This window comes from Microtus ochrogaster, linkage group LG2, assembly GCF_000317375.1.
Source record: "Microtus ochrogaster isolate Prairie Vole_2 linkage group LG2, MicOch1.0, whole genome shotgun sequence".
NCBI lineage: Eukaryota > Metazoa > Chordata > Mammalia > Rodentia > Cricetidae > Microtus > Microtus ochrogaster.
In genome coordinates, this window is record NC_022028.1 from 13284874 (window position 1) to 13296314 (window position 11441).

The 11441-nt window shown below is 38.5% G+C and overlaps 1 protein-coding gene across 3 annotated transcripts in view; it reads right to left on the bottom strand.

The window, feature by feature from the left end:
- The window catches only part of Adgrb3 (adhesion G protein-coupled receptor B3), a 704417-nt gene that overhangs the window by 375432 nt on the left and 317544 nt on the right, over positions 1 to 11441 (bottom strand). For all 3 annotated transcript variants that reach the window (XM_026785468.1, XM_026785467.1, XM_005359883.3), the window contains exon 10: positions 7364 to 7558. In XM_026785468.1, coding sequence (XP_026641269.1) covers positions 7364 to 7558 — 195 coding nt within the window. The remainder of the gene's footprint in view (positions 1 to 7363; positions 7559 to 11441) is intronic.

The window sequence follows — 11441 nt, forward strand, 5'->3', positions numbered from 1 at the left end:
GAAGAAAAAAATCAGTTGGAAAATATCGAGTGTCACCAAGACTTGTTGTTTAGGACCCGAAGATTGTCAGGAAATTCGATGATCCTGGCATATTTGAGTTGCTGTTAGATCATGGTAGGTAGAGACTTTCAATAATTTCTTTCTTCATGGTACTTTAAATAAGAATGGTCCCCACAGGCTCATTTATTTGAGTTGGTGAAACTGATTGGGAAGGACTAGAAGGCATGGCTTTGTTGGAGGAGGTGTGGCCTGGGGCTGGACTTTGAGGTTTCCAAGGCCCACACCATCCCCAGTTAGCCCTTTCTGCCTTGTACTTGTGGATAAGATGTAAGCTCTCTGCTGCTGTTCCAGCACCATGCCTTCCTGTCTGTGGCTATGATGGCTGTGGACTCTAAACTCTGGGAACTGTGAGCCCCCATATTAATTGCTTTATTTTATAAGTTGCCTTGGTAAAGGTATTTTGTCATGACAATGGAAAAGTAAGTAAGAAAATGTCAAACTAATCAGTGGTGATGCACTCCTCAGTAGGCAGAGGCAAGAGGGTCTCTATGAGTTTAAGGCCAGCCTGTTCTACATAGTGAGTACCAGGATTACCAAGGCTACACAGAGAAACCTGTCTGAGGGGAAAAATATGTACCAAATAGAAACTCTGATGAGATTTTCTTTCATTCAAGATTTCTTTCTTCTGCTTTGTGATTCATTGTTCTTAAAACCTCTCTTTTCCTTTTCTCTCTCTGTGTCTCCCTTGTCTCCCCATGGGATTATCTGTCAGTTCAACACTCTTGTTTTCTTTATTAATCCATGTTACCTATTATGACAAACTATTTTTTCTAAAAATAACAGTAATATTTAGGGATCTTGTTGATAGAGAATCAAATGTAGAGAGCAAATGTAATTTTTCTGACAGGAGAGAAGCTACACAAACAGAAATTAAACCTTGCCTTTGCCTATAGCACTACTGGATCAACAGATCCCAGAGTTAAGACTCCCTTAAGAATCCCATACTGGGGCAAACAAGGGCTGAAGGTCTGGTGAATCCAGAGAAGAAATCTGTCTGACAGAAAGATACATCACACAACTCTGACAACTTATGCGGGATATTCTGGAGTCAAGACAGTGATGGGAGATTGATAAGCAAGACCATAGCTAGACCAGTTTTGCTTAACTATGTGTATATCTTGGCCTGTAAAGCCTCTTCCCTCTGTCTTCAATGTACTGTTCTTTCTAATTGGCATATGGCATTAGGCAGTTGTGACTTGCTGATTAGGTATTGACAGGCACTGGATTTTACCATAAAAACTCTAATAACACAAAAATCTTCTTTGCATTCACCCTCCTGCCCTCAGGGACTGTATTGTCCAGCATGTAGACCATTTGTTTTTTATCGTTTTCTTTTTTTATTGATTTTTGTTGAGCTCTACATTTTTTGATGCTCCCCTCCCCGCCTCTCCCTTCCCCTTTAGCCCTCCCAAAGGTCCCCATGCTCCCAATTTACTCAGGAGATCTTTCTCACTAGCTTGGTCTAGACTTTCAATGTTCACACCACTGCTATGCCTTTGTTCACTCACTACGATTCTTTGTTGAGTGTTTCTGTACATGGCTTCCTTCTTGAAGTTTTTTCTCAATTCCTAATACTCCCATGAATATTTTCTTTACTACTGAGTTCAGATCTCTATGTGACTAGAATTTTTAAAATTTGGACATCCTGTACTTAAATATCTCAGATCCATGTGTACAATCTAGCGTCGGTCATATTTTTCCCACTGACATTGTAACTACCCTGAGAGCAAGCCTTACTCTTCAAGTTTGTACTTCAAATTAAAATACTAACAATAAAAACAGTTTGGTGTACCCACTTTGTGGTCAATCATGCATCTAGCCTGATTGACTTTGAGTGTCACAACAATCCTAAAGGACGGAGACCAACTGAATTATTTATAACCTCTTGAAATGTTATGTCAATTTATTTACTTAATGAAATGGAGCTGTAATCTACAAATCAACAGTGTTATCATGGTTGATCGCTGACATGTTTCGAGATGTGTACAATTTTGATTGTCTGAAGCACATGCTTCCATCTGGGGTCTAAAATAGGCATGCTCTCTTCAGTCTTTGTTTCACTTCTCATGCTCTGAACAAGTGCCCCTTGGATAGTTTATGTGATTCTATGTTACACACACACACACACACACACACACACACAGAGAGAGACAGAGAGAGAGAGAGAGAGAGAGAGAGAGAGAGAGAGAGAGAGAGAGAGAGAGTGTTTCACTGTTTAAATGGCCACAGCATGGTGTGATAAAGGGCTCCCCAGTGATCTGAAGAGCAAGGAGCATATAGTGTACTTTACAGAGGCAGGCCATGTGTTAAATAAAACAATATACATGTATCACTAATATGAATTAAACTGGGTGTCTTTCATCAGGAAGCCACAACAATCAATATTAGTGTGATCAAATCATGAAAATGTTGTGACTAGATTCTCAAAGAAACCTAATCCCCGTTTGGCTAGGGACAATGATTCAGTGTCAGTTCCGTGCTTGCTATTGTTACATATAATTCCAAGAATAATGAAAATCAACTATAGTCTTACACCTTAACATTGCATTTTATGGATGAAGAAATGATATAACAGAAACATAAGAAAGGGCCTTGGAATTCTGAGATTGATAATAGATGAAATCAAAGAAGAGTTTACACATATCTGTCCCAAGTATTCACTTTGTTAGACCTTTACTTCCGGGTAAGGGGGACTTGGGGACAAGCTCAGTCTTCTATAGATAGAATCAGACTTGGTGTAAATGTCTCAAAGGCAAAAATTTGTAATGAAGACATTTCTGCCTCTGAATTTGTTTGTGCCATTTTATTTTGTGAATGAGAAACATATTAATCTCCAAACATTAATATTGCCCTGATTCATTTTTTTATTTTAACAAACATCTGAGTGTCTGCTATGCTTCAAGTTTTAAGTAAAGCTCCAGAGACATATTCATCTCCAATAAGATTAAAAGTAATACTTGAGGGCAGACATAACACTACAATGTCATGTGTGAGTGCTGCATAAAATGTGTTCACAAGGTTGCAAATGACCAAATGGTAAAAAATTCTTCTCATGGGTAGAAGTTGGTGAGAAGACCTTTGAAAAGAAATTATCCGTGAGCCAAACCTTGAAGAATCTGTGTCATTTTGGCAAGGATCTACCACATAAAGGACTTACTGTATTCTGGGAGTTATGACCAAGAGTACAGACTTGGAGAAGAATAGACTTGAGAGAAAAAGGCTTCTGGAAGATGGTCTATCGATTCACAGAATAAAAGACTACTTTATCATCTCAGTCTAAAACATATAAACATATATTTTTCAATTTCAATGTCTCATTAATTAAAGAGGGATTTAAAGTGAAAAACAAAAAAAAATTATAGAATAGTTACATTCCACAGCTCTTCTTTGTTAGAAAGATGCAAAGCAGTCATGGGTCTAAAAGTTGGTATCATCTCACCCAGGAAAAAGCATAGTTTAAGAGTCATATCTAAAGATAAAAACAACATGATTTATGAGGAGCTTTATTTTTTTCACAAACCAGTTGATGAGGCCGGGTATGCCAGCCCTGTGCCATATTAAATTCTCCTCTTGAAGAGCTGGTGAGGTCTTGTTTGTAGTACTAATAATCACATAAAATATTTATTTGGTTATATTTTGATCCTTCTCTCTTGTGTTTCAAATTTCTGGCATTAAAACTGAAGAATAGATATTATATACATTTTGATGATAAACATTAATATGCAACAGTTGCCCATGAGACAGTGTTGAAAGGGGAAATGTACTTGCTTTAAGGTTAAATTTATTGCTTGTTAATTTTAATACAATTTGAATAGATGTAGCACACACTTGATGCACAGACATGCATACATGCATGCATGCAGAACACCCTCCCCCACACAGACAGCACACACACACTTCAAAAAGTGCAGAGAGAAAATATCTTACTTATATTAAAAGCAGTAAGTTTCCTATGAACCGAAAGGCAAAGGCAACAACCATTATTTATATAGTTTATATATTTAATGGTAGGTTAATAGTCCTATGGAATTTTCATTAAACTTCTTCCTATGGATTTTTCAGATCATAAACTATAATTATTAAAGAAGTAAACATAAAATCTAAGAACACAAGGTCCTCCTGGTATTTAGAAATTCAGATGAACACAAATTTCCATGGAGAGATTTTAAGCCAAGATTAATCTGTCATGGGTGATTGTGATACTCTTTCGTCAACACATCAAACCCATTCAACAGCTCTTCTTTGTTCCTGTCAGCATTGCTAGCCATTTCAAATGAAATATTCTGCATCTACCTATATCCAAAAGAATGGGACCTTTGTGTACAGTTTTACCTCCTCTTCCTTTGAACTTTGGCTGTCATTTCCCAATTTTAGTGGGGAAGGCAAGGGATGAAATCAATCAAAAGACAATTCTTTGATTATTAGTTTGGCTGTAATTAAAACAAATTATTTGTTAAATTCCTTCTATAGTCAAGACCCTACACTAAAATTAACTTTGGGTCATAGGCTGAGGCTTTCCTAGGGTCCAACAATTTTTTTTCTTTTCTTCTTTTTTTCTCAAGAAGAGTCTCATTTGAGTACAAAGACGGAATGGGACATAGGGGAGAAGATGCCGTGGATTTCTGAGACGCATAGGACTCAGAATAATTTGTAAGGTCAAGACAGACTAAGGCAGTGTGGAAGCAGAGGAAACAATGTCACAGAATCAAGAACATGCAGCACATCTGGGAAGCAGTAACTGCCTAATGTGGCTAAGGTGACTAAGGTGCTGTGCCTGAATGGGAGCAGAGGTAATGAACATCATTCGTAGCATACTAGACACCAAGGTAAAGGGCTGTCACTCAAGTAGCCTGGAAGTTCTGCTGACATATCAAGAGCTGTTCTAGGATAGCTAATAGGAGAACAGTGTGCCACATGGGTCCAAATTAACCAAGATGTAAGGGGGAACAAAGGGAAGAGGCCACAGAAATAACTAGGTGGGGATGCTTAGAGGCTGGTTTAGCGTATCAGTGTGATTGCTGACCAAAGAGAGATTGCAAGAGGACTTGTAAGGCAGGTTCCACAGCAAAGCAAGATGAAGGAAATCTACATGATGCTGTTACTGACTAGGAACTGGCAATTTTATAATGAAGAGCAAGAAATACATGATGACTTGTATTTCAGGGAAAAATCAGTTGACACTTTATTAAACCTGGGGTCTCATACCATACCATCCAAAATGCTCAAGGAGACCTTATGCAGGGCAAGTTGAAGTTTACACAGAGTGCAGGAGATACTGAATACAGCCATTATCCCGAGTTTCCAATGTGACAAAGGAGACAATGGGTATGTGCAGATGACTTTACATTAGATTACTAAAAGCAGAATGAAAGAGGCACAAGATTTTCTGAATGATTCAAGGAATCAAAATTAATTTATAATATAACTGAGGTGATTGCTAATCTGGCATTTGAAGTGGCTTATGATTTTTGAACTGGGATTGGGAGAGCCTGAGATATAAGCAGAGGATGTAGGGTTTTGCAGGTAGCTGAAAATACCTGTAAAGACAGTCAACCAGAGAGGCACAGCTTTTGAGGGAAGGAGGAAGACACCAAAGTGCCTAGCACTCTGCATCATTGCTGAGGAGTGAACAGAGGTATGGGCCATGAAGGATCCTGTTTCACACTGCACTAAATGACCCAGAAAGATTGCTTTACGTGCATAGTCAAATCTACTAATTTTATGACCAGGCAACTGGTCAAATTAAGTGTTGCATGATGAAGTCTATAACAAGTAGCTCAATAAAAAGGTGTTTCTGGTATTATCTGTTGGCACACACCTTTCATCCTAGCACTTGAGAGGCAGAGGCACAGGCACACAGACATCTGAAATCAAGGTTCACCTGGTCGCCTGGTTCACACAGTGATTTTCAGGCCAAGCAGGGCTACACAGTCAGACCTTGTCTCAAAAAATCAAAAAAATAAAAATAAATAAATAAAAAGGAAGGAAGGATATAAAAGCATGTTTGTAATGCAAGTCATCAGTCTTAAGTTTTTTGAACTTTAGCACTAAAAACCTCCAAGCCTTGCATTTTTTGTCAAATTAGAGACTTTAATGTTGTGTTATGTGTGGTGGTTTTTCTATAAGTATATGTCTTATGTTTTTTCTTTTATGAATATATTTTATTGTATATTATGTCAAGAACTTCAAATACTAGCTTTTTATGGTAGTACTAAGAAATTTTCAGAAGGGTAGGTGTAAATATATATGTTGCTTACTTAATTTATCAAAAGACTAGACTATTTCTACAAGAAAAGTATTATCTTCAAGATGCTCAAATGATTTTAATTTTCTATCCAACATCTTTTCCATTATTGCCATTAAAATGCCAGACACTCCTGGTCTGGTATGGAATGCAGTGTGCATCATTCCTACACACATAAGCTTTCATTTGTCTATGGGATCTTCCTAGAAATATTCACGCCTGGATACAGATCAGAGCATTGGTGTCATTAATGATTGATTCCGTTGACAATTCAGTGTTTTTCTTGATAGCAGAGTTGCATTTTGCTGGAAATGCAAAAATCAACTGAGCAGGAGTACATTTTAGTCTACAGCAGAAAAGGACTTAATCTAAACGTACACAATGACCTTACATTACCTATGCTGTTTCACTGGGCTTTGTTTTAACGGCAAGGCAACACTCAAGTGGGTTAGTACTTAGCAATATTATGGAGGTAAATGATGCTGCTCTAAGGTCTTCCATGACAAGGTCAAAAGGCTTCATAGAGCTACTGAGTTCCTTATTTTTCCATTTCAAATGATCCTCTATGTGCCTTACACTATCAGGCAAGAGTTCTCAATGTTAAATATGCTTGCCCTGTTTCAAATAAGAAGTCCTCAAACAGATGTTACACTATGCCTTCTTTGCATGCTATACTTAATATGCTTTCATTATACCTAATGTACTTTTAATAGTCTCCTATGGCAAGGTGGTGATATTAAATGTGGGAATAAAATATCCATGATACCACCTTGAATTTGCGATAATGCTTTTCATCCGCGGGCTCAAAGCACTTTACACATACGCTCATTTGGTCTTTCCTTGAGCTTTAATGTGAGCATTTTAATGGCGAGGATACTGAGGTGTAGCATTTCTATGGGAATTGAGGTCACGGCCAGAGTCCACATTACGCGCAGTCAAGGTGTTTTGAAGAAGCAATGAACATTCCTTCTTTCCAGCTACCTCCAAGGTGAGTATACTGGCGTCTGGGGGAGAGGAAACATTACACCGATCTTGTCTCTCAGGCTCTATCTCTCTTACCTGGACACCATCCGATGCAGGGATGTAACTTGCCCTTTTAAATGTATCTGTCACGTTTCTGAGGATTTCCACAGATACTAGAAGATCACCTGCATAGAAATTCTTCCTCTGCGTCAAATCCAACAGCGTCTTGGTGACCTGGGACATTCCATCACCTGCCAGCATCCGTTGCCCCTTTGCAAGGTGCTCTTTAATCTGTTAAGATCGAAAGAACAGAAAACACATCAGAATCTTCATGACTATTTCTCTGCATATCTTCACTGAGCAACTATTTTTAAACTGTTCAGTTAACTTTAAAATAGGCTTGAGATACTTAGAAGGATTTAGGAACAATAAATTCTATCCTCCATGTCTAGGCCATTCAGGCTCTGGGTCCCAGCATTCTAGACAGCATCATAGGTTGTGATCATTCTCGATGAATGGGTCTCAGGCTAGATCTTTTTATTAAGACCAAGTCTCACTATATGAGCAAGCAAAGGCTGTCATTTATGACCCCTTTGTCTCTAGCTGCCAAGAGCTGTGATTCTAGGTAGGAGTCAAAATCCCTTGCTTTGGTCCTTTGATTTCTCTAGTTTGTATTGAAGGAGGAAACATGTTGTTTTGAATACACTATAAAGAGGCCACTACACTGCAACAAAGGTACGCTATATTAGCTGGCCACTGCCAGAATCTCTGTCACCCTTACGCCAGCACGTCCCATAGTCTGGATAGACGATAGGTCAAAAGTTATGTGGTTGGGTTGGTGTCACAATTCCTCCACTGGTAGTCTTGCCTGGACACAGGAAGTGGCCATGGATCAGGCTATGTATTCATTTTGCTAGGCATCTTAGCTGGTATTATCATTGTAGATCCCTGGGAGTTTCTTTTGTACCATGATTCTACCTGACCTTGAAATGACACCCTTTCCAGTGAGTTCTTTCAATTCTCTCTTCCACACTACCCCTATCTGGTCCTTCATGTTCCCATTGCCATCTACCTCCAGTTCACCTAAGAAATCTCTTCTACTCCTCCTTCCCAGGGAGATCTGAGTGTTCCCCTGGAGCTCTTGCTGCTCCCTAGCTACTCTGAGGCTGTGGATTATAGCATGGTTATTCTTTACTTTACAGCTAATAGAAACTGTGATCAGAATGTAAAATAAATAAATAAGTTAATTAAATTAATTAAAAAACCAGTATATTTCGTATAATCCACAGTGTAATGGATTAACTGTACAGTATACAAAAGCTAATGTGAACATTGTGTATCTCCTTCAGAACTGACAATCTTGAAGACTAGAATGTGTAATAAATTAATTGAGAAAATGTAGTTTAAGTATAAAAATTAAAAAAAAAGCTTTTACATGTAACAAGTCTAGGAAGTTATTTAGAGGGATGAGATTAGAAATGATAAATTATAAGTCAAGTGCTGGTGATGCAGGCTTTTAATCCCAATAGAGGGAGGTGGATCTCTGTGAGTTTGAGGCTTGCCTGGTCTACAAAGCTAGTTCCAGGACAGCCAGGGCTATACAGAGAAGCCATATCTCAAAAGTACAGAGGGAGTGAGGGAGGGAGGGAAGGAGGAAAGAGAAATTATAAAAACTTCATAATTGTTTTCTAAATCAATTTTGGTAATTTGCCTTACCATCATAGAAGGAGCTAGAGGAGTATCTTACTGGCAGAGTACTTCTCTAGAATGTCAGGTTCGAGATTTGATCCCAAGCACACACATTACTCCAGATAAAAGGGAAACAAGGAAAATCACCTGCCTAAAATCCTACCAAATATGACGTTGAGGCAGGATTGTAAAGGCTAGCGTGGGTTACATGCTGAGTTCCAGGCAAGCCCAGGTTATGTAATGACCACACTTAAACTCAAGAACACAGACTTGTCACAGTCTTAACATCTCAGTTTAGGAAAAATCTGTAAATATCAAGGTTTATTATAACATAATAGAAAGTTAGACAACTTTAGGGTTTTTGTATAAAGAAAATGATAACCAAATAAAAGTAAAAAAGATAAGACAAAATCCTCTCAATAAGGTTTTTCCAAGATATATAATTTCAATTAGTGTGACAGTCAAGACTTGACTGTCAGTTTTCATGTGTTGCTAATCTTACAGTACAAGAAGAGAGAAACTGTAGGAATTGCAAGGTATGAAACAGAGAGAGAATAAATACCTAAGGAAGGCTAACCTTGACCATCACCATGCCTAACCTGTAATTAAAGTGATTTTAAAATGACAAAATAATCAAGAAAGCATGCACCAGAGAAATATTCAAGAAAAAAAATATTAAATTTTAATAGTTAGTATTATTCCTTTTTAGTTAAGAAATATGTCATCTGGATCTGAGTAACATCATTGAGGATGTTTTTTTAAAGCTCCATCCATTTATATGCAAATTTCAAGATGTCATTGTCTTTTTTTAACTTCTGAGTAGTACTCCATTGTATGAATATACCACATTTTCTTTATCCATTCTTCAGTTGAGGGGCATCTAGGATGTTTTCAGGTTTGGGCTATTATGGATAATGCTGCTTTGAACAGAGTTGGGCAAATGTCATTGTGGTATGAGTATGTATCTTTTGGGTATACGCCCAAGAGTGGTATTGCTAGGTCCTGAAGTAGATTGATTCCCAATTTTCTAAGAAACCACCATACTGATTTCCAAAGTGGCTGCAGAGTTTGTATTTCTACCAGCAATGGAGGGAGTGTTCCCCTTACTCTACATCCTCTCCAGCATAAGCTATCATAGGTGTTTTTGATCTTAGTCATTCTGACAGGTATAAGATCGTATCTCAGAGTTGTTTTGATTTGCATTTCCCTGATGCTAAGGATTTCGAGCAATTCCTTAAGTGTCTTTTGGCCATTAAGATTCTTCTGTTGAGAATTATTTGTTTAGTTCTGTACCCCATTTTTTGATTGTATTATTTGGTAATTTGATGTCACTTATAAGTGGATATTAGATGTAAAACAAAGGATATCCAGCCTACAGTCCAAGATCCCAGAGAAGCTAGGAAACAAGGAGAACCCTAAGAGAGACATACATGGATCCCCTTGGAATGGGGAAACAGACAAGACCTCCTGAGAAAATTAGGGGGGGGCATGGAGAGGGAGGGTGGAAAGGGGAAGGGAAGGAGAGAAAAGAAGAGAAGATGAGGGAATGGGGTACTCAAGAAGGGGGAAGGACAGTGAGTGAGAGGAAGAATGGAGATATCTTGATTGAGGGAGCCATTAAAGGGCTATCGAAAACCATAGCACTAGAGAAAATGCCAGGAGTTTTCAAGGATGACCCCAGCTAAGACTGTAAGCAACAGTGGAGAGGACACCTAAATTGGCCTTGCCCTCTAATCAGACTGATGACTCCTTAATTGTCATCATAGAACCTTCAACCAGAATCAGATGGAAGCGGATTCAGAGATCTACAGCGAAGCACTGGGCCGAGCTATATGAGACCTGTCCAAGAGAGGGAGGTGAGATAATATGAGCAAAGTGGTCAAGACCATGATGGGGATACCCACAGAAACAGCTGACCTGAGCTAGTGAGAGCTCACTGACTCTGGACTGAAAGCAGACAAACCTGCATATAACCAAATTAGGCCCATTGAATGTGGCGGACAGTTGTGAGGTTTGGACAGTTTGTGGCACCACTGGGTGGATTTATTCCTAGTGCTTGGACTGGTATCTAGAAGCACATTCTCTTTGGAGGAATACCTTGCTCAGCCTAGATATGATGGGGAAGGTAGGGCTTTAGTCTTGCCTCAAAGGGAAGTGTCAAACTTTGTTGACTTCCCATGGGAAGCCTTACTCTTTCTGAGGGGTGGAAGGAGAGGTGGGGTGGGGGGATGGTGGAGGGAGCAGTAGGAGAGGAGGGAGTATGAATGGTAAAAGCCATGTAAAATGAGAAAAGACTGTATTAAAAAATCTTAATATAAAAAGAAATATGTCATCAGATCCTTTAAGTATGGCTATCAAAGTGCATTTGATATTTCCTAAAAGCACAATTTTTGTATAGTTACATTTTAAAACGTGTTATTTTTACTAAATCCTGCATTGCTGAAAATTGTAAATTAATTTCACTCATTCAGTATGCAGTGTGTGT